At 47.2% G+C, this 27,807-nt stretch overlaps 1 protein-coding gene across 4 annotated transcripts in view; it reads left to right on the forward strand.

Annotated features, from left to right (window-relative positions):
• Positions 1 to 27,807, forward strand: part of VPS13C (vacuolar protein sorting 13 homolog C) — a 5,236,720-nt gene that overhangs the window by 1,757,434 nt on the left and 3,451,479 nt on the right. For all 4 annotated transcript variants that reach the window (XM_069624493.1, XM_069624490.1, XM_069624491.1 and 1 more), the window contains one exon: positions 5,924 to 6,062. In XM_069624493.1, coding sequence (XP_069480594.1) covers positions 5,924 to 6,062 — 139 coding nt within the window. The remainder of the gene's footprint in view (positions 1 to 5,923; positions 6,063 to 27,807) is intronic.

A 27,807-nucleotide genomic window follows, 5' to 3' on the forward strand; every position in this document is an offset into this window, starting at 1 on the left:
GGGATTTATTCCAGCCTCTGGATTACATCTCTGAGGTGGATGAAGGGTCTAATGAAGGTTTGGTTCGTGATGAGGTTCCTGACAAACTCTTGTCTGATCATAGCCAGTTGGAAGACCTGCGTCAGTCTTTACACAACGCCAGTGGTCTGGACACCTCTCCAGAGGTTGAGTTTGGTAGGCCTGAGCCTGGCACGCACGCCGAGTCTTCATACTGGCGTCTCATGTCGAGGGTGACGGAATACTTGGGGTGGTCTGCGCCACCAGTGGATTTTCTGCAGGGTGACCTGACAGATATCCTTGACCAAGGTCCACCCACTGACCCGGTGCTGCCAATTCATATGGCTTTACAGAGAACGGTGACGGCAGCTTGGACTGCTCCGGAGAGTCTCCCGGCAGTGAGCAAGCCGTTGCCGAAAAAATACCATCCAGCCAGTAGCGACCCCTGTTACTTGACTATGCACCCCACTCCGGAGAGTTTGGTGGTGCAGGCGGCTACGGCCCCAGCATAGCAAGCGTCGTACCCTACCATCCCTCCAGATAGGGATGACAAACGTTTTGATGGCTGGGCGAAGAAAGTGTTTTCTTCAGGGGGTATGGTTTTACAGGCAGCCAACTCATGTGTGCCTTAGCACGTTTCACTCACACTCTGTGGAATTGTGTGTCTTTGGCGGCTGAACATATTCCCGAAGGGGAGGAACGGGATGGTTTTCTTTCCCTCGTTCAGGATGGCAAGGATGCCATGTGTGAATCCGTTCAGTCGGGTCTGGACATGGCAGACTGCGTTAGCCGGTCCATGGTGGCGAGCACCGTGATGCGCAGATTTGCGTGGTTGCAGAAGTCGGGGTTTGCTCCCGACGTACAAGCCCGGCTTCTCAACATGCCCTTTGATGGTGTACATCTTTTTGGCAGCAAGGCTGATGGGAGCCTTGAGAGTTTGCAGACCTCCAAAGCTGCAGCAAAGTCGTTGAGCGCTGCAGTTCGCCAACCTCTGCCTTTTCGTCCTAGGGAACTGCAATGGAGGGGAGGTTCCTTTCGATACTACTCTTCCTTTGGTAGATCGAGGGGAGCTGCAAGTCAAAGGGGCCACCGTAGGAGTACTAGAGGTGGAAAACAAGGTACTCGAGGTGCCAAGGCCGCTCGGACAGTTGCCTCTTTGCCCTCAGGCACTGCCACAGTTGCTTCAGCTCAGTCATGAGGCCATGTCCCATGGTTCGCCGGTTGGGGGGAAAGCTGGCGCAGCATCGTGCCATTACTTCAGATGTGTGGGTTCTAGAGATCATAGCCAACGGCTAGTGTCTTCCTTTCCGGGAGAGGCCTCATGACAATCCACCAGGAAATCTCTCTTTGAAGAGTCTGGATCCGCTCCTTGCGTAGGAAGTAAAATCCCTGCTGGAGAAAGGCACCATAGAACTGGTGCCTGTAGCGGAGAGGAACAAGGGATGGTATTCCCCATATTTTTTGATTCCGAAAAAAGACGGGGGATTGAGACCCATCATGGATTTGCATGGTTTGAACAAGCTCCTCAGGAAGGACAAGTTCAAGATGGTTACTCTTTCTCAAGTCCTCCAGGCCCTTCAACTTAAGGACTGGTTGGTGTTTCTAGACCTCAAGGACGCTTATTTTCATGTGCTGATTCATCCCAAGCACAAGAAGTACCTGAGGTTCGTGGTTGGTGACTCGCATTTTCAGTTTCGGGTCCTGCCGTTCGGATTGACCTCCGCCCCAAGGGTCTTCACCAAGCTCATGGTGGTGGTGGCAGCGTATCTCAGGAAAGGTGGGGATTCACGTCTACCCCTACCTGGACGATTGGTCGATCAGGGCGCGCTCTCCCGAGCAAGTCCTGGATCATCTGTCAGTCACCTGCCACTCCCTTCACAAGCTCGGCTTCTCCCTCAACTTAAAGAAGTCCTACTTGACACCTACCCAGCGGCTCCAGTATATCGGAGCAGTGCTCGACTCATCCCTGGGGCTGCGTTTGCCTCCCAAGGTGAGGGCTTCTCACATTCTGCAGATGGTGAACAAGTTTCAACATGCCCAGAGTCTCCCGGTGTTCGAGTTCTTGAGGTTGCTCGGCTTCATGGCATCCTGCATTCTCCTGGTGCCAGAGGCCAGGCTGCGGATGAGATCTCTGCAGTGGGCTCTCAAGATGCAGTGGTAACAGCCCTCCGGCAGGATCTCGGATCCCGTTCAGGTGCTGCCCTCGGTCGCCCATGATCTGTGGTAGGCCGTCGAAGGCAATCTGAGGAAGGGGGCTCCATTTTGGCTACCCTGGCCAGAGGTGACGATCGTGACGGACACATCCGTCACGGGATGGGGAGCTCATGCCAACGAGTTGACAGTCAGCGGTCGTTGGTCTTCGTCGGAGTCCAGACTCCATATCAATCTCTTGGAGCTGCGGGCCGTCAAACTAGACCTGAAGGCTTTTCTGCCGGCTGTGCGGGGGAAGAATGTCCTGATTCTGACGGACAATACAGTGGCCATGCGCTCCCTCAACAAAAAGTGGGGGGGCATGGTCTCTCCGTTGTGCAGAGAGGCAGTGCAGCTCTGGTTCTGGGCCATCCAGCAGGAAATTTCGATCTCGGAAGTTCATCTGGCCAGAGACGAAAACGTGGCAGCCGACGCTCTGAGCAGGCAGAGCACGGTCTCTCACGAGTGGGAGCTGGCTCAGGAGATTCTCCTGGAGATCTTCGCCCTTTGGGGGACCCCACAAGTGGATCTCTTCGCCACCAGTGTCAACCGGAAGTGCAAAAGATTCTACTCGCAGAAATTTCCTCCAAGAGGAGCCTTAGGGGATGCGTTCGTAGTGGAGTGGTCCTTCCCACTGCTGTACGCGTTTCTCCAGTCCCCGTCATTCCGCAAGTTCTGCGGAGGTTACGGAGGTTCGGTTCCCGAATGATCCTCATTGCTCCGGCATGGGCCAGGAGAACGTGGTACCCGGACCTTCTTGACATGTCCATCTGCCCTCCACGCCATCTTCCCTACCGAGACGATCTGCTCTCACGGGAGGGGGGTCAGGTTCTCCATCCAGAGGTCAAGTCCCTCAACCTTCATGCTTGGCTTCTGAAAGGTTGAGGTATAAGGATTGGGACCTCCGTGAAGACATAATGGAGGTGTTGCTTTCGGTCGGAAGGCCCGCAACAAAGTCCCTGTACCGTTGCCGTTGGAGAAAGTTCTGCGACTGGTGCAGGGTTAAGAATGAGGATTCTTTTTCATGTGCCATTCCTGTAGTTCTGTCTTTTTTGCTTTCGTTAGCCCACAAGGGCCTGCAAATGGGTACCATTAAAGGTTACCTGGCTGCGCTGTCCATATGTAAGTCTGAGGAGTGTTCTTATTTTAAGATTCCTTTGATTTCTCAGTTTCTGAAAGGGCTCACTCATGTGTTCCCACCGTCACCTTTCCAGGTGCCCAGTTGGGATTTGAACCTGGTTCTAAAATTCCTAATGGGAGCTCCGTTTGAGCCTTTACATTCTTGTCCTTTGAGACTGTTGACCTTTAAAACTGGGTTTTTAGTTGCGGTTACTTCCGCTCGCAGAGTGAGTGAGTTGCAGGCACTATCCGCCAAGCCACCCTTCACGGTGTTCCATAAGGACAGGGTTGTCCTTGGGGGTCGTCCTTCTTTTCTTCCGAAGGTTGTGTCGAATTTCATTTAAGCCAGAAGGTCATTCTTCCGGCGTTCTATCCTCCTCCGCATCCTGGTAAGGAAGAGGAGAGGCTCCATAGGTTGGATCCTAGGAGAGCGTTAAGCTTCTACATCTCACGCATGTCCCGGGTCAGAGTGGACGATCAGCTCTTTGTAGGATACGCTAGAAGGCATTTGGGTCAAGCTGTTACTAAGCAGACCTTGTCCAGATGGATTATCCTGACCATCTCGGAATGCTACCGTCTGGCGGGTAAGGACCCTCCGGTAGGCTTGAGGGCCCATTCTACTAGGGGTGTGGCTGCCTCCACTGCTCTGCAGAGGGGTGTTCCCATTCGTAACATTTGTGAAGCAGCCACATGCACCTGTGTCTATACTTTTGTAACATATTACTCCCTGGACTCTATCCATGGGCAAGACTTAGCCTTTGGTAAGGCGGTCCTATATTCTGCAATTTGATTTGGCATTCTAAATTTCTAGATTCTTTTCTCACCTCCATACGTTGGTACTGCTTTGGGAGTCTTTCATTGATGTGGAATACGTCGGAGGAACCAATCCCATCGAGGAACAAGTTACTTTCTTACCTAGTAACGTTGTTTCAATGGGATGTTCCGACAACGTATTCCACATCGTATCCTCCCAGCCTGCCCCTCTACAGAATGACTTATGCGATTGCAGCTTACTTTTCCGCAAGGCTTTCTGTAGTCATTCTGGCAGAAGATTGGTGCCACACGTTCTGGGAAAAAACTAGAACTGAGGCTACGGGCGTCGTGCGTCCTACTTCTAACATCCGGTGACGTCGGCTCGACGGAGGCCCTTGAGGACAGCGTATCCACAGCTGTGGCGATTACCTGTCATAGATGTGGAATACGTCGTCGGAACATCCCAACGAAAGAACGTTATCAGGTAAGAAAGTAACTTGTTCATTTAGTAGGATAAGGATAAAAGGATAATAACATGTTGCATGTAACTAGGGAAGGGTTGTCGAACCTATTTAGAAGAAAAGAAAGACGTAGGTAATTTGTGTACAAATATTTAAATATAAGACTTTAATTGATAAATTAAGATGACTGCATAGGTTTTAAAATTATTGTATGCTTTATAATGCGTTAATTGAGCGTAGCTTCTGACATCAAGGATGGATTGATTGTTAAATACATAAATTTCTACAGGGGTATTACCCCACACGTATCTGGTATTCACCCCTCCTACTAAGTGGGGATATAATCGAATTATTTTACAAACAAAGGAGGAGTCTAATCCCTAGTAAACATTAACAATGCCCAAAATACACACAATGGTAATACCATGACATCACCTTGTACATTCGTCAATCATCAGTATATGTCCTCAAAAGATGTTCCAAATCCCATATTTTAATATTCAAAAAGAACTCAAAAACACAAGACCCTGACAAAAAGATCTAAAACACTTAAAAAGCATATGCACATGTTACAATACAATATATACAAAGCAAAAAAAACAATTTTAAACAATTAGAATTAGAACCGAGAAACAGTGCCAAATTAATTGTTATTATTCCACATATGACTATGACGAGCACAGTGTGGAATAATAACAATTAATTTGGCACTATTTCTCGGTTTTCAGGTTCCAACTTTTGTTTCCTGTGTCTTTTAATTGTTTAAAATTGTTTTTTTTGCTTTGTATATATTGTATTGTAACATGTGCATATGCTTTTGAAGTGTTTTTGATCTTTTTGTTAGGGTCTTGTTTTTGAGTTCTTTTTGAATATTAAAATATGGGATTTGGAACATCTTTTGAGGACATATACTGATGATTGACGAATGTACAAGGTGATGTCATGGTATTACCATTGTGTGCGTTTTGGACATTGATTGTTAAATACAACAGGTTTGTATCCACCCTCTTTAAAAGTTCATATATTTAATTGGTCTTTTGGGCCTAAATTTCCACCAGCTGTCTTCATCAGCCCTTGACAGATAAGTGTGTATCAACATATGTTTCCCTTTTCTGTAAGCAATATACACCTGAGCATTGAAGCATTTAATGTAGTCATGGTCCATTACATATTCTTTTATAGCATGATTAGCATATTACTTGAAAAGATATATACAAAGCTAAATTTCCCCTATGTGTTAAATGTAAGCAATCCTACTTTTGATTACAATTGTCTCTACTCAGTATCTGTACTTTTGAGTGGTTTGATTTGATTTGCATTCGTGGATGGTGGATAGAAATGTTTGGTTTTCTTCAACGCCTTGATTTAATAAATCAATATTCTCTCTACTACTTATATTTCAGTTTGAAAGTGTCTGGTGAGCTTCCACTCCTGCACGTGAGAATCTCTGACAAAAAGATCAAATGTGTTTTTGATCTGGTTAATAGAATCCCTTTCCCAAAGCAACAAAGATTAACCTCGCCCAGTGTCAGCAATAAAAAGGTAAACCAGTCAACATGAATAAGTACAAAATGAATTGCACATCAAGTTCCTTGCATCCCTTAAATAAATAGATTGTTTTTACATCATTTTGCACTTAAAATATTTTGTTGAAGTTAGCAACACGGTAATATTTCCTTGTGTTTGCAGGTTATGTTCACTTGACCAAAATAGGAGAAAAAGAAAAATGTCATGCATTAATTGTAAAATTGATGTTAAACTTTGAAGTTAAATATTTAGAAAATTCATATTTCTTTCATAAGTTCCTTTATTACAAGTATCATTGGTATCTTTCTGAGTTTTACACTTGATAATTAAGATTGCCCATGCTAATAGCTCAGGAAAGTCTTCATTCTATTGAAGACAAGGAGGCGATATGGCTGTATTAAAGAAAGTATAAGCATAATGCGAGCCTCCTGTCTTGTCATAGAATGTATGCTTACAGTTGAACATTTCTAAAGGAGATTACTTCATCTTGGAAATGTCTTTCAGTCATTTTTTCAGCAACCTGGAGGCACACTACGGTTCTATCAGCGTAGTTGGGGTACAAAAATCCTTGTGTGATGTGATAGGTGGTATACATGGAGCCAACTGCTATTCATAACCTCAGTTCCTTTTATCTGTGCACTCAAACGCCTGTAACCCTATTTTTTATGAAAGGGTCCCTAGTTGTCATGATGCCTGCCCCCGGGAAACCAGACCAGGCCCAGCAGCCCCGGAAGCAGGCATCACGCCATTTGGAGCATGCCCAAAAGCCCCAGTTAGGGGCTGTTTGGGTGCAGTCCTGGCGCCTTTGGCGCCAGGCTCATAAGAACAAAGTCAGTCCTGGCGCCATAGGCGCCAGGCTCATTTATGAGAACTTACCTAAAGCAGTCCATGCTGCTTACTCACCTGATGCAGACCATGCTGCATGAAGACCTAAGCCAAATGAGGCTTAGGAGGGACTATTTTAATGAAGGGACTATTTTCTTACCTGGGTGGGGCAGTGGAAGAATACTTACCTGGGACTTCTTCCAAAGCTATTTAAGCCACGCCCAGACAGCCACACGTGCTTCGCGTTATTCTGCAGTAGCAGCGTAACGCTCACCGTGCCTGCAGCAGCTTCCAGTCTTCTGCCACGCCCGTCTGCACTCCGGAGCTCTTGAACCCTGCAAGGAAAACAGAAGGAAAGGTTAGAGCAAGAGTTTATTCATACTCACCTGAATCCTGCATCTTCCCGACTTGGACCTGGAAGTAAGAATCCATTAGTCGCTCTTGCCGCGCCTCCTGCAACGCCGCGCTGAACTCACCTGTTGCCATTTTCAGCATTCCATCGCGCTCATCTTCAGTCCGCGGCCGCTCTTCATCACCTATGGAGATAAAAACAATAAGGTGAGCAACAGAGTTATCAAGGGCAACAAAGGCAAATATTAAGACTTACTTGAGATCACCGGGGATACTCACCTAAACTCGGGTCGGCGCGACCTTTTCCGCATATCCGCCGCACCCCAGCCCCTATGGGGAAACATTCCGCTACAGACTTACCCGGTTGCGGTAAACGCTTCAATCCACGGATCTTCCTCCGAATGGATACCTGAAACGGAAAAAGACCACAGATTAGAGCAAGCTTCCCTCTTTATTCCGAACAGCCTTAATAAACACTACCCTGCGCATCTCTGGTTGCCACGTGAACTCTTTCCAGATCCATAAGGGCAACCTAGGGGAATTGGACAGAGTGAATTCCAGACGTTTTGAACTCTTATAACTATTACCTCTACGGAGTCAACTCGGTCTGCAACTCGCCAACTTCCCACACCAGTGAGGCAACTGGTCATCTACGCGCCCCTGCACTTGAAGCAAGATGGAGAGTTCATCTTTCCAGATTATCAGGTGAGAATCTAAAGGAGTCCCAAAGTAATTCATGGGGAGAAGGTGGGGTTAAGCTTAAACCTCACAGGTGGTTAATTCCCCTTTCTGCATTACAGAAGAGTATTCATACGAGCCACACAGACCAAGCTGGGTGGCCCGGTCCACTCCGTCATCTCGGCGCTCCGAGTATCACTGGAAGAAGTAACATCAGGCCGATCCAGATCAACGCCCCCGTGGACACCAGGTGAGCGTAACAGAATGCGAAGCCTACCCACAACAAGCCACCTGGGTGTTATGGAGACCTCAGAGACGGATCAATTAGCCCAATTATTAGGGGATCTAAGGGCTGAAGTGCATGCCGCCCGCCAGGTAACTAATGCCCTTAGGAGGGAGCGGATAGTTTCGAAAGAGCGAACGGATGATCTAGCCAGACAGTTATTGCAAAATCAAGCTGGGCAAACGTCACTGCCTGGCCGCGGGGCAGGTCCAGCTCCTGTGTCATCGAGCAACCCTCTTCAAATACACTTACCAGGGGCCGTTCCATTGGCTCCACCTGAACGTTTTACCGGAGACCCAAAAAGGTTTGCCGTATTCATGAATCAGTGCCGCTTACACTTCTTATGCAGACCTGCAGCCTTTCCGAATGATCAAGCCAAGGTAGCCTTTGTGCTGTCATACCTCAGCGGCAGCGCAGCAGACTGGTCCATTCCTCTAGTTAATCAAGATGACCCCATTCTTCGGGATTTCCAGGGATTTCAAACTAGCATGGAAAGACTATTTGCTCGACACTCCCAGGGTCAGGCCCTGGATAACGAACTCTTATCCCTACGACAGGGGAATCAGGAACTTCTTTCCTACATTGCAACCTTTAACAGATTAATAGTGGAAACTGAATGGCCAGAAGTAAAAAGAATCACATTGTTTCATCGAGGGCTTCGAGGAGAACTCAAAGATGTCTTGGCCCAGATCGTGAACCCGCCTCAAGATTGTACCGAATATATAAATTTGGTGGTCCAACTTGATCATAGACTTCAAAATAGGAAGGCCGATAAAGCCAGGTTTGAAAACAGAGTCTTGGTCAGAACTTATACCAGCCCCAAAGGGGCAGAGACTTCAGAACCCATGCAAATCGGAGGGGTGAGAGGACCCTTAACTCAGAAAGAAAGAGATAGAAGGCGACAAATGCAGCTATGCCTATATTGCGGGAATTCAGGTCATTTTTTGCTGAACTGCCCCATAAAACCGCCCAAAAAGGTGGTGGGGGCTGCGGATAAAAACTCTGACTCGGGAAACGATCCCGCCCGACAAGCGTAGAGGTCCGCTTGCCGAGCTCGAAGAAGGACACTCAGACCTCGCATTTCACCATTCCAATGATCCTCGTAGATCCGGAACAGCCATCTCGGATGCACGCGGTAAAAGCGTACGTAGATAGCGGAGCCATAGGAAACTACGTGGACAGTGAACTGGCTTCCAGGATGAACCTGCTTCTCGCCCAGAAACCCACTCTAGATGTCATTACCACAGTTGATGGAACGGAAATTGCCTCAGGCCCCGTAACTCACTCCACCACAGAAATGACATTGCTGGTGCAGGATGGGCACCGAGAGACTTTGGTGTTTGATTTAATCAAGGCTCCGCAGTTTCAAGTAATACTAGGGATACCTTGGTTGGAAAAACATAATCCTAGTATCGATTGGCGAGAGAAGAGAATTACCTTCCCAGAATGTGCGCACACCTGTTACCCAAGAAAATCTCAGAACACGGTCCTGGCTTCAGTAACTCCAGCTACCATACAACTACCTACAGAGTATCTAGAGTTTCAAGATGTCTTCCAAAAAGAACAGGCAAATACCTTGCCCCCACACAGATCATATGACTGTCAAATAGACCTCATACCAGGCGCACAACCTCCCTGCAGCAGGATCTATGCCCTTACGGAGCCCGAAAATCTTCATTTACGTCAATACCTGGACCAATACCTTGCTAACGGTTTTATTCGCCCATCTAAATCCCCAGCATCTTCTGCTTTGTTCTTCGTGCCAAAAAAGGAAGGCGACCTCAGAACGTGCATAGACTATCGCGCACTGAACCAAATAACCATTAAGAATCAGTATCCGTTGCCTTTAATTCCGGAATTACTTGACCAAGTAAAAGAAGCCCGCATATATACTAAACTAGACCTCCGGGGGCCTATCATTTGGTACGTGTCAAAGAAGGCGACGAGTGGAAAACTGCTTTTCGCACGAAGTATGGATTATTTGAGTACCAAGTGATGCCTTTTGGATTATGCAACGCGCCGGCAGCCTTCCAGTTCTTCATGAACGATGTCCTTAGAGAACTTATCGATGTTTGTGTCGTCGTTTATATTGATGACATCTTAGTATACTCATCAGAATCTGATCATATCAAGCACGTCCGAGCAGTGTTAGAAAAGCTACGCCAGTACAAACTATATGCCAAATTGGAGAAATGCGTTTTCCACACCACTGAAGTGGAATTTCTAGGATTCATTTTAACCCCGGGAGGAATCAGGATGGATACACGAAAAGTGGACGCAATTCTCAAATGGCCTTCGCCAAGCTCTGTCAAAGGGGTACGGAGCATGCTTGGTTTTGCCAACTCCTACCGCAGGTTTATTCCAGACTTTTCGCAGATTGTTCATCCCATCACAGCACTCTTGAGAAAAAACAAACGCTTTGTATGGACAGACGAAGCTGAAAGCGCCTTTCAAGAATTAAAGGCCAAATTCACATCTGCACCGATCCTAAGACACCCACGTCCTGTACTCCCGTACATAGTGGAGACTGATGCATCCAGTTTAGCAATGGGAGCCGTCCTTTCTCAAAAAGATCCCGAAACAAACCAGATTCACCCAGTGGCCTTTTGGTCAAAAAAGTTCTCGGCTCCTGAATTAAACTATGCCATTACTGATAAGGAGCTGTTAGCTATCAAGTCCGCCTTCAAAGCTTGGCGACACTACCTACTCGGAGCCAGGCACACCATCACGGTTATCACCGATCATCGAAATTTACAATATCTAAAAACAGCCAAAGCCCAGTCTTCACGTCAACTCCGTTGAGCATTGTTTTTTGCCGAATTTGATTTTGTAATAACTTATCGGCCCGGTTGTAAAAATGGGAAAGCGGACGCCTTATCCCGAATTGGAATGGGAGAGACTGAAGTGACCCTGGAACCTGTACCCATAATCCCTGACCAGAGAATTCTTGGTATAACTTCAGTACAGACACTGGAAGACATTCAAGGGATTGTCCGGCAGCTCTTTGATCCTCAAGCCCTACAAGATTGGGCCAAGAAAGGCCCAGATTTCAGCATCACCAATGAACTACCATATTACCGAGGACGTCTATTTCTACCACAAAAAGAACTACAAGAACTAGTCATCTCCCATTATCATGATACGTTACTAGGGGGACACCCCGGTATTACAAAGACCGAAGCTAAAATCAAGAAACAATTCTGGTGGCCCACCTGGCGAAAAGATATTAAGTCATTTGTCCTATCTTGTGGCATCTGCGCCCAAAACAAAAGTCAAAAAAGAAAACCAGCTGGGCTATTACAGCATATGGACATCCCACCGATTCCTTGGCACACCCTGTCATTAGACTTTATCACGGATCTACCCCCATGTAACGGTTTCAATACTATCCTAGTAATAGTGGACCTTTTTTCTAAGATGGCCCACTTTATTCCCTTGAAAGGGATACCCTCAGCCTCAACCCTGGCCAAGGAATTCCTTGAAAACATCGTTTGTCTACACGGTTTTCCATCTGTGTTAATTTCAGACCGAGGAAGTCAATTCATCTCGCATTTCTGGAAAAAATGCTGCCAACTGGCACAAATAGATGTCAGGCTTTCCAATAGCCACCACCCCCAGACTGACGCCAAACAGAGAGAACTAACCAGACTCTCGAACAATATTTACGCTGTATGCTACATCAGTCTGAAGGCAATTGGAAGGACACCCTATGGATCGCTGAATATGCGTACAATAATTCAGTACACTCAGGAATTGGGCACAGTCCCTTTTTTAACATATACGGACATCATCCCCAAACCTCGGAGTTGGATTCACCCCAGCATTTAGAGATGCCCGCAGTAGATCATCTTCACACAGTCATTACTCAAACCTTTAAGGAAGCAACAGAACATTTACGAAAGGCCAAGGAAAAATACAAGAAAAACGCTGATCAGCTTAGAAGAGAAGCACCACACTACCAGATAGCGGACCAAGTATGGTTATCTACTAAGCACATTCCTCTCAAAGGAAAACGGACCTTTAATCCCAGGTACTTGGGGCCTTACTTCATCAAAGCCATTATTAACCCGGTGGCTGTCGAGTTGGAACTACCTGCTCATATGCGAATCCATCCCGTCTTCCACGTGTCTCTTTTGAAACCAGTGCAACCAGGAACTAGGCTAACCGACCCACCTGAACCTATCCTCATAGACGGAGAACCCGAATACGAAATCAAGAATATTTTGGACTCAAAAAGAGTGAGATCAAAACTCTTTTACCTAATTGACTGGAAAGGTTATGGTCCGCAGGAAAGGTCTTGGGAACCTAGTGACCACGTACATGCACCTCGTTTGGTGAAGAGGTTCCACCGGGAATTTCTAGACAAACCACGGCCAAGGAGAGGAACGACTTTGGGAGGGGCCTTGAGGGGGAGTGCTGTCTTGATGCCTGCCTCCGGGAAACCAGACCAGGCCCAGCAGCCCCGGAAGCAGGCATCACGCCATTTGGAGCATGACCAAAAGCCCCAGTTAGGGGCTGTTTGGGTGCAGTCCTGCCGCCTTTGGCGCCAGGCTCATAAGAACAAAGTCAGTCCTGGCGCCATAGGCGCCAGGCTCATTTATGAGAACTTACCTAAAGCAGACCATGCTGCTTACTCACCTGATGCAGACCATGCTGCATGAAGACCTAAGCCAAATGAGGCTCAGGAGGGACTATTTTAATGAAGGGACTATTTTCTTACCTGGGTGGGGCAGTGGAAGAATACTTACCTGGCACTTCTTCCAAAGCTATTTAAGCCACGCCCGGACAGCCACACGTGCTTCGTGTTATTCTGCAGTAGCAGCGTAACGCTCACCGTGCCTGCAGCAGCTTCCAGTCTTCTGCCACGCCCGTCTACACTCCGGAGCTCTTGAACCCTGCAAGGAAAACAGAAGGAAAGGTTAGAGCAAGAGTTTATTCATACTCACCTGAATCCTGCATCTTCCCGACTTGGACCTGGAAGTAAGAATCCATTAGTCGCTCTTGCCGCGCCTCCTGCAACGCCGCGCTGAACTCACCTGTTGCCATTTTCAGCATTCCATCGCGCTCATCTTCAGTCCGCGGCCGCTCTTCATCACCTATGGAGATAAAAACAATAAGGTGAGCAACAGAGAGTTATCAAGGGCAACAAAGGGAAATATTAAGACTTACTTGAGATCACCGGGGATACTCACCTAATCTCGGGTCGGCGCGACCTTTTCCGCATATCTGCCGCACCCCGGCCCCTATGGGGAAACATTCCGCTACAGACTTACCCGGTTGCGGTAAACGCTTCAATCCACGGATCTTCCTCCGAATGGATGCCTGAAACGGAAAAAGACCACAGATTAGAGCAAGCTTCCCTCTTTATTCCGAACAGCCTTAATAAACACTACCCTGCGCATCTCTGGTTGCCACGTGAACTCTTTCCAGATCCATAAGGGCAACCTAGGGGAATTGGACAGAGTGAATTCCAGACGTTTTGAACTCTTATAACTATTACCTCTACGGAGTCAACTCGGTCTGCAACTCGCCAACTTCCCACACCAGTGAGGCAACTGGTCATCTACGCGCCCCTGCACTTGAAGCAGGATGGAGAGTTCATCTTTTTAGATTATCAGGTGAGAATCTAAAGGAGTCCCAAAGTAATTCATGGGGAGAAGGTGGGGTTAAGCTTAAACCTCACAGGTGGTTAATTCCCCTTTTTGCATTACAGAAGAGTATTCATACGAGCCACACAGACCAAGCTGGGTGGCCCGGTCCACTCCGTCATCTCGGCGCTCCGAGTATCACTGGAAGAAGTAACATCAGGCCGGTCCAGATCAACGCCCCCGTGGACACCAGGTGAGCGTAACACTAGTCTAGAAAACAACAAACGGGTGCTTGTCAGGATGTCTCTCAAATAACTGTCCTCTGTCTATTGTAACCTACCAACTAACTTTCCACTTAGGAAAGAAAGGAAAAGAAAATCTAAGCTCCAGTTTAGGATCGAGTTACTTCCCCATGGTAGTAATTCAGTGGAGGCTGATTTTCTGACCCCCCACTAAATAGTTCTTATTATCTCCTCCAGTTCCAACAAAACAAATATTTCACAGTTCTCTTTTAGGCCAAGACAATGTCCTTGTCATATACTACAGAACCTCTTTACTTTATCCCATCTCCTGAGAAATCTCCTCTGGAACTGGACCGGTTGGTAGTTACTAAAGAAACAATGTTCACTCCTTGTCTTTTTTGAAGGTTTCATCTTCTCATCCTCCGACTTGACCACCTTTGTTTGATGTGCCCTTTCATTCAGCCTCTTGTGGGGTAAGTCGGTTCTCAACCCTGGATGTGTTACAGGCCTGCTCAGCCCTGCTTGTTAGCTTGTTCCTCTCGACTCTCCCTGGGTTACTTGTATTATCAGCCATGTGTGGGCTACAGGCCTGCTCAGCCCTGCTAAGTAGTTTGCTTTGCTCAACCCCTCCTTCAGTGTTCTTTTTGTATTTACATATGTATTAAGCATATAAACAATACAATCAAAGATTCAACATTTTTTACACTCCCCGAGACCCCCCCTCCTTCACAGTAATGGTCAACAAACAATAATAACATGACATTAGCCATTTAATCGTATTTTGACTCTTAAATATAAAGGTACAATCGAAGCATAGATTACAGCTCCAAGAATCTTTCCCAGATTTGTTCATAAAGGTTGTATTTCTTATTCCTATACATGATCACCCTCTCCATTGCAGACATTTGCTGTACATCTTTTTCCCCAAGTAGAGGCAGAAGGCACCTGCTCACTCTTCCAAACCCGCACTACAATTTTCTTTGCAGATAATGATGCCCTGAAGAACCAAGATCGCTGTGCGAATGACAGATAAGCTATCAAATCCTCCTCCCCCAAGACAATGCTTGCAAAATCATAATCCACATCAAGCATCAGTACTTTGTTCATAGTCATTGTGACTTCTTTTCAGAATTCCCTTAAACTGCTACATTCCCAGATCATATGCTCAAACGATCCCACTCTGTGTTTGCGTCTCCAAAATGCCTCTGACTCTAGCAAACCCCTTTCAAATAGTTGCTGTGGTGTCCAGTACACTTTGTTAAAAATGTTGATCTATCTCCCCCTTTCTCCCAAGTTTAATGATGTCAAGGTCACATTCCTGCACACGTTGTTCCATCTGCTCACACTCATTTCTGAGTCTATTACTTCAGACCATTTAATTAATAGCTTCCCATTAGTCTCTTTGTATTTTGCCAGATGTTTATAGACCTTTGAAGCAAAGTGTCCTTCCAACTTGAATTCTTGCAGCAACTCAGCCCAGTTTTCTCTTCAGGGATTCTCTCACCAACAGCCCTCTTTAGTCATCAATATTCCCCAAATGTGGAATCTTCTAGACCTCTTTCAGTAGTTAATCTGTTAGGAGTGATACATTTTCTATCTTCAAAAGATCGCCCAGCCATTGGATACCGTTCAACCCAATTTGGCCAGAACAGCGTTTTCCCTTCCAACTTAATCTCATGATTTACTTGAGCAGGAGACATCTTCTTTGGTCAGCTTTAAGAGGCTTCGGCAGCATTCTCGCAAGAATTTCATCGGTCCATGCGATTTGCATCTTCCGATGATAGCAGCGCCCTGGGTGACAGTGGAGTACATCTGCTCATTTCTGCCTGCGTCCAAACATCTGCCCAATCTGTGGTATTCTTATTTTCAGCCCTGCATGTGCTGCAGGCCTGTTCAATCCTTCCTGGGGTATTCTTATGCTCAGCCCTCTGTGGGCTATGGGTCTGTACAGCCCTGTTTAGTAGTTTCATTCTTCCATCCCCTTCTGGGGTACTCTTATTCGCGGCCCAGTCTCGGCTTTGCTGTGGCTTCGCCGCCCTCTGCTTACCCTCGGTTCAATGTTGCATACTGAGCAAAGTTGAGCAAAGGTGTCTCTGTGGCTTTGGCATCTTTGGTTATTATGGCTCCGCAGTTCAGACCTGTCTGCGTGGTCGTGTCTCGTCAGTGGCTCCATTTCTCTTTGGATGTCTCTTTGGATGAGCGTCAAGCTGCTGCTCCTACCTAGAAGGCACATGGTTCATTCACCTGCAGCAGTACCGTGTTATCCGGGTTCTGAGGGCTTCCTCCTTCCTGTGAGATAGGGGCTCTCTCTTCTGCATGGTTGCACAGGCTGGCATTGTATGCATTCTGGCTGCTTCCCTCCCTTATTGCTCTCATCTAGTAGTATTAAAGTTACATTGTTGATGTTATGGCTCGCCGGCGACTGCATGCATAGACTGCGCACTGGTGTTGGCAGTTGCCTTGGAGACGTGAGCAGGTCGTCAGCATTCCGGACGGCATCTGATGTCAGCACATCAGTGGTGCGTACCTCTTCAGCGTCCTGGACGTTGTGTGACATCAGCGCATCCACAGAAATACAGACTATTGGCGTCACGGCTTCCAGTGTCCTGGAAATATAGGCCTTTCGGCTTTTCCGGCTTATTGCTTCTCAATAGTGATTTTTAGGATGCTGGAAATGCATTGGAAGGACAGGGCCTCCTTGTCCGATACCTCCTTAAACTGTGTGTTCTGCTTATTTTCTGCCCATGGGAGTCCAGTCTATACCCCTTGGCGATGCAGTTCTTCATTTGGTTCTTGGTGGACTAAGACCCATGGGCTACCCTTAGGGCACCCATGGATAAGGGTATAACCCTGTACCCCTAGTAATACATCATCTTTCTGCCAGGGCATACTGATTGACTAGCTTGCCCTCACTTTCCTGGCCCATCCTACACTGCATTCTTCTGTAGAACATCCTGCTTCTGGGCCTTCACATAGTAGCCCAAAGCAAGTGGTGATCAACATGTTAGGGTTCTGCAAGCAACATGTTGCTCCCGGCTACACGTTTGGGATCACTGCACTAGACTGTACCTTGCAGTTTAGTGCCTTCAAGTCCCTTTTCCTCATCCCAGTACCTTGAGCATTGTGGGACTTGAAGCCCCCAATGTTCTGACATCTTTTTATGTCAAAGGCCTCAATTTTGCAACAGGCCATCAAAACAGTAGGGTCTCTTGGGAAGCTAGAGAGAGGGTTCTCCCATTTATCCTGACCTGAGTCCACCCTCCCACAGACCACCACCTGCAGGGTCAGGATCAGGAAGTGTATGCCTTTCCCTGGCCCATTATAGGCATACTTGTGTTTATTCACACAGGCAGGGTCCCAGGCCAGGGTTTTTAGGATAATCACCTCTGATTCATCACACAATCCTACAATGACGGGGAAGATGACAAATGTGATGTGTCGGGAAGAGGGTGGTTTCAGCAGGTAGTATGGCTCTGAAAGCCGTTAATGCTTCTTGTGCTTTGGCTAAATAGACTGCTACTTTTTAGGATGTTGTCTTCCATGCAGCTGAACAAATCGCTGAAGGGGAAATTAGACCTGGTTTCCTTATCAAACAAGATGACAAGGAAGCAGCATGCCAGTCTCTCCAGTCAGGGTTGGATGCTTGGGATTCTGTTCATCGTTCCATGGCTGCTAGCACAGTTGCAAGGAGGTTTGCATGGCTCCATAAATCGGGCTTTGCTCCTGTTGTGCAATGCAGATTGTTGGATATGCCTTTTTAAAAAAATAAAACAAAATGTAAACACTCTTTTTCTTGCACACAGGTAATACAGATACAAACAGATATTACTTATTGCCTCATACATTGTACATAATCAATTAGCTTCCAAGTCTGAGTGTTCATGTTCAGCCTTATCCGACAGGTATAACTTGTACCTTTGCCATATATTCTTCGGTCTAGATGATGGTAACACAGAGTCAATATACAATTCTTCTGTATCATTCGTCCATACCATGTCTTTGTCCCAGTCAGCCTTAGTTGGGGGGTTTGTACTTTTCCATTCCATCAAAATCGCCCTTTTGGCTATAAGCAGACTCAGGTTTAAAAGTTTACGCCATATCGGATTCAGTTTTTCGACCACACCCAGCAGACATATCCGGGGAGACCACTCTACCGGTTGATCAGCCATCTCATCTAGGGCCTCGCATACCTCCTTCCAATAGCCCCTTAGCTTTGCACACGCCCATAGCATATGATATATGTTTGCATCTTCTGTATTGCATCTTGGGAAGTTCCCTGACATTGTTGGATATATACGCTTGAGCTTTACCAGGGTGTAGTGTGTCCTTTGAACTATCTTGTAGTGGATAAGTCTGTATCTGGAATTGCATGATATTTGTTTGGTAAGTGCACAGATCCGGGACCATTCCTCATCATCAATTTTTTGTCCGAAGTCCTGTCCCCACTTAGCCTTAGCCGTGCGATTCTCGGCCGGGCGTGTCTGGAGTATGATCTCATACAGTGCTGAGACCGAAACTTTTTGTGATCCCCCTGTGAACATGTATCCTAATCCCATATTTAACGGTGGCTCATTAGGGAAGGTAGGGTATGTGGTTTGTACAACTGATAGTATACGGATATATTGTTGCTTGTGCCTACTTGTATTCCCCACTATATCCTTGATGTCCTCCCACTGAATGAAGCGTTTTGCAGGGAATAGCTGGCCCCATTGGGTTATGCCCCTGGAAGTCCAGTGCTGCGCCACCTCTTCATCTATGTTGAAGGGAGTTTGGGGGTCACCCCAGAGCGGCATACTCGGGTGGTACAGCCTGTCGGTGGCGCATATATCGGTTATTTTAGCCCATGCCGTAATTGTTACCTTCGTGGGATCTAAGGAGTTGTAGTGCTTGGGGGCTGGTTTAGTCATTTGTGGAGCGCCCCAATGGCTTCCCGTTCTGCTTGACCCGGTATTGGGCTCACAGGGTTTAGAAATTGTGTGGCCAACTGGGCAGCATGATATGCTTGCGCAGTCAAATAATATAATTCTAGGTCAGGTGCCATCAGACCGCCCCTTGCATAAGTATCGGTTAGCACTTTCCAGCTCATTCAAGGGTGTTCAGTCCCCCCTCATACGAACGAGACGCATACACCGGACATTCTGGTGAACAAAGCACGACCCTGCCAGACCGGTATAGTGCTGAATAGGTAAAAGAGTTTTGGAAGAATTATCATTTTAATTAGTGCTATCCTTCCCATCATTGAAATGGGGAGGGCGCTCCAGCGTTTCATTTTTATGCTTAGAGTGTCTGCCAATAAATTGTAGTTTAAGGCTCTGGAGAGTTGGGCTGTTCTGGCAATGTGCGCTCCTAGGTATATGTGTCGGGCTCCATACCATGCCGTGCAGGTCTTGGGGTTTTGTTGTGTTTTCTGTTATGGGGAATATCTCTGATTTGCTGGGGTTTAGGCATAGGCCTGAGTATTCACCAAACCGTTTAACCTCTGCAAGGACCCTGCCCAAGGATTGATCTGGATTCTTTAGATATAGCAAAATGTCATCTGCATACAGGGTTATAATGTGTAATTTGCCTTCTAGCCTTAGTCCATATGCGCTGTACCGTAACCTCAGAATATCCGCCAATGGTTCTATTACCAGGGCGAACAGTAGTAGTGACAGTGGGCATCCCTGTCGGGTGCCCCCTCGTAATTCAAATTCATTCGTTAGGGTTCTGTTAATTCTAATCTTGGCCTGGGGGCATGTATATCATATTTGTATACATTTTATGAAGTTTGGGCCAAACCCATAATTTCGTAGTACCCCAAAGAGAAAGGGCCAAGAAAGAGTGTCAAATGCTTTACGCAAATCAAGCGATACAGCTATGGCCTGGATTTCGGGGGGTGTTGTGGTCAGGATTTTGTGGCACCTTCTAATGTTGGTTGCTATGGACCTACCTATAATAAACCCTGCCTGGTCTTCATGAACCATATATGGCATCAAAGGTGTTAGCTTGGTCGCTAGTTTTTTAGCTAGGATTTTTGCATCAGTGTTAATTAATGATAGCAGTCTATATGACCCGCAATCCTCCGGTGGCTTCCCTGGTGTAAGCAGTAGCGTAATTACTGCCTCCCTGGTGGTTTCAGGGAGCTCTCCCTTATTGAAGGCCTCTGCCCACACCGCCATTAGTCTGGGCCCCAGTAGATTTTTGAACTCTTTGTAGAATTCAGCACCAAGACCATCCGTGCCGGGTGCTTTCCCGTTAGGTAGTGCCTTTATCGCCTCCTCTATCTCTGCCTCAGTTATCGGTGTCTCGAGTGACTCCCTAGTATCTCCGACTAGTAGTGTCGTTGGGATTTGGGAGAGATAATGTTCTTTCTCCACATCTGTGGAATCCGATTGAGGGGAGTAGAGTTCTTTGTAGAATGCTTGTAATGTTTCTTCTACCTTGCCCCGGTCGGTGGTAACCGAGCCGTCTGGTGTTTGTATACATGGAATGGTTGTTGGTCCCATTTCTCCCCTTACTGCTCTGGCCAGCAACCTCTCTGGGCGTTCGCTCTCCCCATAGCGGCGTGCGGCTGCTGGTTTATCGAAGTATCGATCTCTTGATCCGCTGCCTCGGCAAACTCGTCCAGTTTAATCTTTATATATGAGCAGACTAATCGCGCATTGGCATTGTAATGATGCTATTTGTGTTTCCAATCGGTGTAATCTATTCCTGATATCTTTAAGGATTCCGAATTCTGTAGATATGGAGCTGCCTCTTATCTATATCTATCTATACCTTAAAAGCTTGCCACAGTGTCGCTAGACTAGAAACGGAGTTTTCATTAAGGTCGAAATATTCTTGTATTTGTTGGTCCATTGTGTTTTTATAGACCAGATCTCGCAGTGCTGCGGGTTTGAATCTCCATGGTGGTCTATTCACGGTGGTACCAGGGATTCGTAATGTCAGCTGTATGGGGGAGTGGTCTGCGTATGTTCTGGGGTGGATCCGAGCGCTCGTGACCCACGACAGAACTGCGCTGTCTACCAACCATAAGTATTCTAGAATGCATCTCGTGCACCATGGAGTAATACGTATATTCTCTCTTGGAGGGATTTAAAGCTCTCCATGCATCCTTCAGGTGTATGTCTGCCATATGTGTGATTGTCTGTGCAGCCTTGGTCAGTGCCCTGGTTTGTGTTGACGTGCGATCGCTGTGTACATCTAGAATAGTATTAAAGTCCCCACCGCATATCAAGTAGGCAGTGGGGAAGTTTGCCTATTTCCAAAAAATTGTGGAGTAGAATTCCTGGTCATCCATGTTCGGCCTGTATACGTTGAGAACTATCTTTGTCGTATAGTATTCCGTGTCATAACACATACCTCCCTTCAGGGTCACATTCCACCACTTTACATTCAAACTGTAAGGTCTTATGTATTAAAATTGCTGCTCCTCTTGCCCTTTTTGAATACGTTGTGAAGTACTGATGTGTTCCCCAATTAGGCACCAGTTGTCCTCCCTGTTGAGGCCCAATATGAGTCTCCTGCAGGAAGATACCTTTGGGGGTTTGTCTATTGATGTATGCTAGAATTTTCCTCTTCTTGACTCGAGAACCTAGGCCTCGGACATTCCAACTCAGTATTTTAATATTATCAATGCCTGCTTCAGCCATTACCTATGAAGCAATCGTAAACATGTGCTTTCAAATATATTGTTAGTGTACTCTTAGTGTTGCTGGAGTTCATTACCTGTGTGCTTTTTGTTTTTCTTCCATCCCTCTCATACCTCCCCCCCCAACAATCCCAACTCAGCCCCTTGCCCCTCCCTCACAGTTCCCGTAACTTTAACCGTGTTCTTAGGATCCCAACCCTTCCCTCCCTTCAAATGAATGTGCACCCGCTACAGGGGGGGCTGCGGCGATTCCCAGTGCCTATGCCCTTTTAGATCTTATTTAGACTGGACTGCTTCAATTTGTAGCTCTAACTCATATTTACACCTGTGGAGGGCATCTCATTGTAGCGTACCTCGTAGGTTGAAACATATTTACCCCCACAGAGGGCTGCCCCGTAGGGGAGCCGTCACTTCTGATAATACATTTTATAACATGAACATGTTTATTATTACATGACTGTAAAGATTACTCAGTCCCTTCCGCACCAGGCTGCCCGGGTGGGGCAGGTATGTGCGTCTCAACAAAGTTTACTGCTTCCTCTGGAAAAGTAAAGAAATGGATCTTATTCTGATATTGGATTTTGAGTCTCGCCAGATATAGCATAGCATACTGGATCTGGCGTTCCCGTAGTAGTTTTTTAACCCCATTGAAGAGTTTCCTTTCTTGTTGCACCGCCAGTGTGAAGTCCGGAAAGATCTGTATGACGTTTGCTTCCCATCTCAGTTCCTGCTTCTCCCTTGCCGCTTTCAAAATTAAGTCCCTGTCCCTGTAGTTCATTACCTAGGCTATGATTGGTCTAGGGTAAGCTCCTGGTTTTGGTTTTGGGGCCAATGACCTCTGACCCCATTCAATGATGAACATCGGGGACCATCCCGGGTCTCCCAGGAGGGTGCTCAGGAGAGCCTCCACTGCCTTTTCCATGGAGCCTTTCATTGCTTCTTCCGGACCTCCTACGATATGGATATTATTGCGTTGTGACCTCGCTTCCAAGTCTTCGCATTTGGACTTCACCATCCCTAATTCTATTACCATCTTGGAGACCGTGATTTTCAAGGCTTCGAGGGCGTCTTCAGTGCCCGATATTCTCGTTTCTGCCTCTGTCATGCGTGATGTTGTTTTATCTAGTTGTGTTTTAATGGACGCCACATTTGTAGTTATCCCATCCAGTTTGTCGTTGATGGCAAGGAAAACCGCCTGAGCGTCCATCATCGCAGCCGATGGGGCCTGTTGATCTTGTGGTAGTGTTTCTTCCTCCATCTCGAGTTACGTCTCTTTCTGTATTGGTGTTGTGTACTTATCAATGGCTCCTTTACCCTTCTTGTGGCCAAAGCTCTTGGGCATTGTTTCCGTTCTGGTTGATTCTCAAACTAGCTGGGTTCGCGCTCCGTTTTTTGTCTCTCTCTATGGCAGGCAGGTGCGAGGTATGGCTAAAACTATCCCTGTATAGGGCTTGCAGCTGGACAGTACAAGTCCGCACTCTAGCAGGTATTAATGTTTAGAACTTCTCTGCTCTGTTCCCAGCAGTTCTTATCAAACCCCACTGGGAGGGGTCTATGTTCTTGTGCTTTTGTTGTCGTTACGGCTCTGAACCGTATCTCTGTCGTCACTGTGTGGGCTTAGATTGACCTTAAGCGTAGGTATGCTTGTCGCGGGGGTGTTGAGAGGCGTATCCTAAATGCCTATTTCGAGTGGATTGTGTCCTCCAACGTATTCCTCATCTTAGATGTATTCCATCCAGCTTTGCTGCTCTTCGGAAATTTTTTCAGCAGAGGGTGCTGTGCGTCGATGTCGAGTCGATGGTCGCTCGAAGGCCTCCGTCGAGGGTGACGTCATTGAGTGTATAAGTAGCACGCGTGGCGCCCGTTGGCCTCAGTTCTGTTTTTCCGCAGTTACGTTGCTTCGGACATTCGGAGCGCCTCGAGTTCTGTCAAGAAATATAATATAACGAGAAGTAATTATGTGCTCGTCATCGACGCCGACCACGACCCAGAGATCGGGTTTTAAGAAATGCAAGTCGTGCGGCTTATAAATGTCGATCATAGACCCGCACCGCAAGTGTTTGAGGTGTCTCGGGGAAGGCCACGACATGGAGGCCTGTTCGAAGTGTCAGGCGATGACGGGGAAGGCCTTGCGAGAAAGGAGAGGAAAGCTACAGATAGGTCGGAAGGATCGAAAAGCCTCTAGCGTCGAGGGGGAAAAATCTCCTCGACACGAAAGGCATCGATCTAGATCCCGAAGCGATTCTCATCGCTCGTCTTCATTGAAAAAGTCGAAGAAACAACACCATAGGTCTCCCTCCACCTCGTCGTCAAACGAGTCCCCGAAAATGAAATGCCCCACAAAACATTCGTCTACCGAAGAGTGGGAAGCATTCAGGGTCAAAATGATGGAGGTGTTTGAGAAGGCGAAGCCTCGGTCCGCGCCTTCTTCGGAAGCCGGCCGGGAGCGTCATCGCTCCGACACTCGCGCGCCCTCGAGCCCGGGTGATCGTAAAAGGAAGGATAGGGAACCTTCAAGGATGCCAAGTGATAAATGCTTGAGTTGAGTCGACCACTCAAGGTCACCGACGCCGTCCAAGACCTATCACACCTCAAAGGGGAAACGGTCGAAGACCGCCTCGACGCCCTCGAAGCAGACCCTGTCGACGACCACTATGTCATCGACGCCTTTATTGACGTTGATGCCGAAACCCTCGCCGTCAAGGGCTCCAACCAAGCCAGGGCAACCAGAAAAAGAGAAGGAAAAAGTTAAAAAGCATGTTATTCCTTCAGAGCCTAGTACTACACCTCTTCCTCCTCCTCTCCCAGAGAAGGTTTTCAAGCCTCTCCCTAGGAGGGAGTTTTCCAAATCCTTGACCTCAATTTTTGAGGAGCAGGAGAGATCCGAGGAGGAAAATGTACCTTTTGGATTGGAATATGGCACCCCAAATGTCCCAGAATGCTTGATCTCAGAGGAAAGCCAAATGAGGGATTTGGTGAAGTCTTTACACAATGCAAGTGGCATTGACACCTCTCCTGAGAATGACTTTGGTAGACCAGATCCAGGAGAGCATGCCAGTCCATCTTACCGTCAGTTAATGACCAAGGTGGTAGATTACTTGGGATGGGCTAGACCACCAGCCCAATTCGTCCAGGACGATTTAACAGACATATTGGACCATGGTCCCACTGAAGACCCAGTACTACCTTTTCATGTAGCCTTACAAAACAGGGGTGGCCAAGAATTGGGAAACTCCGGATTATATTCCTCCGGTAAATAAATCTCTCACATCAAAACACCGTCCAGCCAGTAGCGACCCCGGCTACCTGTCAAAACATCCAACTCCCGAGAGTTTGGTCATACAGGCAGCCACAGCTTCCAACAAACTTGCATACCCGTCTATCCCTCCAGACAGGGGGCACGGAAGGTATTTTCAGCCGGGAGCATGGCATTAAAATCTGCCAACTCCACATGTGCCTTGGCAATATTTTCGTACACTCTGTGGGAGTGCATCGCAATGGCGGCAGAGCACATACCAGAAGGGGAAGAAAGGGAAGGTTTCCTAGCCATCGTTGGAGATGGAAAGGAGGCCATGCAGGAATCCCTTCAATCTGGATTGGACACTGCAGATAGAGTAAGCAGGTCCATGGGCACTAGCATGGTAATGCGCAGGTTTGCGTGGTTACGGAAGTCGGGTTTTGCACCTGACGTACAGAAACGCCTCCTGAACATGCCTTTTGACGGGTCTCACCTTTTTGGCAACAAGGCTGACGAGAGCCTTGAGAGGTTGCAGACCTCAAAAGCAGCAGCAAAATCCTTAGGAGCTGCTATCAGGCAACCTCAGCCTTTTCGTGCGCAAGGGCAATCATGGCGGGGACGATCCTATCATTATTATACCTCATACAGGAAGATGAGAGGAATGGCCAGTCAAAGGGGCCAAAGAAAGGCCACTCGTGGTGGACGAGGAAAACGTGCTAAAACAGCACCAGCTGCAGCCTCTTTGCCATCAGCAGCTGCAACATCCGCCACAAAACCACTTTGAGGACTTGCACCACAAAACACCTGTAGAGGAGGCAGGCTGTCGCAGGATCTGCAAGAATGGCGAGCCATTACTTCAGATGTTTGGGTCTAGAAATAATAGCCCAAGGCTATTGCCTTCCTTTTCTAAAGCAACCTCAAAGCAATCCACCAGGGAGACACCCGTTGAAACTTTCAAACCCGCTCCTACAGCAGGAAGTTCTAACCCTGCTGGAGAAAGGTGCTATAGAACCAGTACCTGCAGCGGAGAGGAATAAGGGTTGGTACTCCCCGTATTTTTTGATCCCCAAAAAGGACGGAGGACTGAGACCCATCTTGGACTTAAGAAACTTGAACAAGTTCCTCAGGAAGGACAAGTTCAAGATGGTTACCCTTTCTCAGATCCTTCAGGCCCTTCAACTCCAGGACTGGTTGGTGTCATTGGACCTCCAGGATGCTTATTTTCATGTGCCGATTCATCTCAAACACAGAAAATACCTGAGGTTCGTAGTTGGCGACTCACACTATCGGTTTCGAGTCCTGCCATTCGGGTTGACCTCCACCCGAGGATCTTCACCGAGTTAATGGTAGTGGTGGCAGCACACCTCAGGAGAGGGGGGATTCATGTCTACCCCTACCTGGACGATTGGTTGATCAGAGCGCGCTCTGTCGAGCAAGCACTGGATCATCTGAAAGTCACCTGCTACTTCCTCCACAAACTGGGCTTCTCCCTCAATTTAAAGAAGTCTCAAATGACACCTTCCCAACAGCTTCAGTACATAGGAGCTGTATTAGACACATCCTTGGGAAAGAGCTTGCCTCCCAAGACGAGGGCTCAAGACATTCTTCAGATGGTTTCCAAATTCCAAAATGCCCAAAATCTCCAGGCTTACGACTTTTTGAGGTTGCTCGACCTCATGGCATCCTGCATCTTTCTGGTGCCAGAGGCACGCTTGAGGGTGAGATCCCTTCAATGGGCCCTAAAGACTCAATGGTCCCAGTTCTCGGGTCAAATGACGGATCTTCTTCAGATTCCGAACAAGGTCAGACAAGACCTTCTTTGGACCTGTGCAGAGAACATCCTAAAGGGAGAACCTTTTTTTTTTTAATTTTTTTTTTAAAGATTTTATTAATTTTGTGCAAACAAAACAATACAAACCAAACAAGCAGTATAATTGCAACAGTTCCATTACACACCGTTTTATCTTAGTCACTGCTCCCCCAGTCCCACCCCCCTCCATGAGCCTATTTGTTATTCACATTCAGTGTCTACTACATGCGGCAGGGTCTCATTTTCCTCGGATTCTGTTGGATCTGATATTACTCCGAACATTTCTGCTATTAGTGATTTCCATGCCATCAAGGTACCCGCCGCCTCCTCACCACTCACGCTGCTCGCTTCTTGCCATACCACTGTTTCAGCCTCTGCCCATTTCTGCAATTCTTTCCACCATACTTCCACCCGTGGCTTGTGGCATTTCTTCCATTCCATGGCAATTCTCCGTTTTGCGAGCACATATGCCAGATCTTTCAGTTTCCCCACATGCTTGAGTTTCCGTGATCTGGGGAACCCGCCTAGTAAACAGGCCCAGGCCGTATCTATGACGAGCGTGACCCCCTTTCCTGCCAATTTCTGCGCTACTTCTCCCCAAAAGCGCTCAATTATTGGGCATGACCAAAACATGTGTGTCATGTCAGCGTTTTCTTGGTTACATTTAGGACACGCTTGTCTTTCAGTATTACGGAACTTAGATATCCTCAAAGGGGTCATGTATGCTCTATGCGTTATATACAGCTGTATTTGTTTTAGTCTGGCGTTTCTCGACACCTTCTTGTGATAACCCAGGGCGCGTTCCCACATCCCATCCTCCATCGGGGCTCCCATTTCCGCTTCCCAATCCAGTCTCAGATGTGTCAATTCCTTCCCCACCTTAGTCATTATCATCTCATATAATCTAGAGATCTCGTGCCCCCCCCTCTGATATGTCATATATTGCCGCCACAACTGCATCTGGTTCCTCTGTCAATACTGTTTCCGGCCATATTTTCCAGATCTTCTGCACCATCCTATTATATGTAACATATTGGCCCTTATGTAATCCTGCATCTTCGTTAAGTTCTTTAAAATCCCTGATGGTTCTCTCCTGTCAAATGTCCCCTAGCGTT

The sequence above is a fragment of the Ambystoma mexicanum genome, chromosome 11 (assembly GCF_040938575.1).
Source record: "Ambystoma mexicanum isolate Mex_15411 chromosome 11, UKY_AmexF1_1, whole genome shotgun sequence".
Taxonomy (NCBI): Eukaryota; Metazoa; Chordata; class Amphibia; order Caudata; family Ambystomatidae; genus Ambystoma; species Ambystoma mexicanum.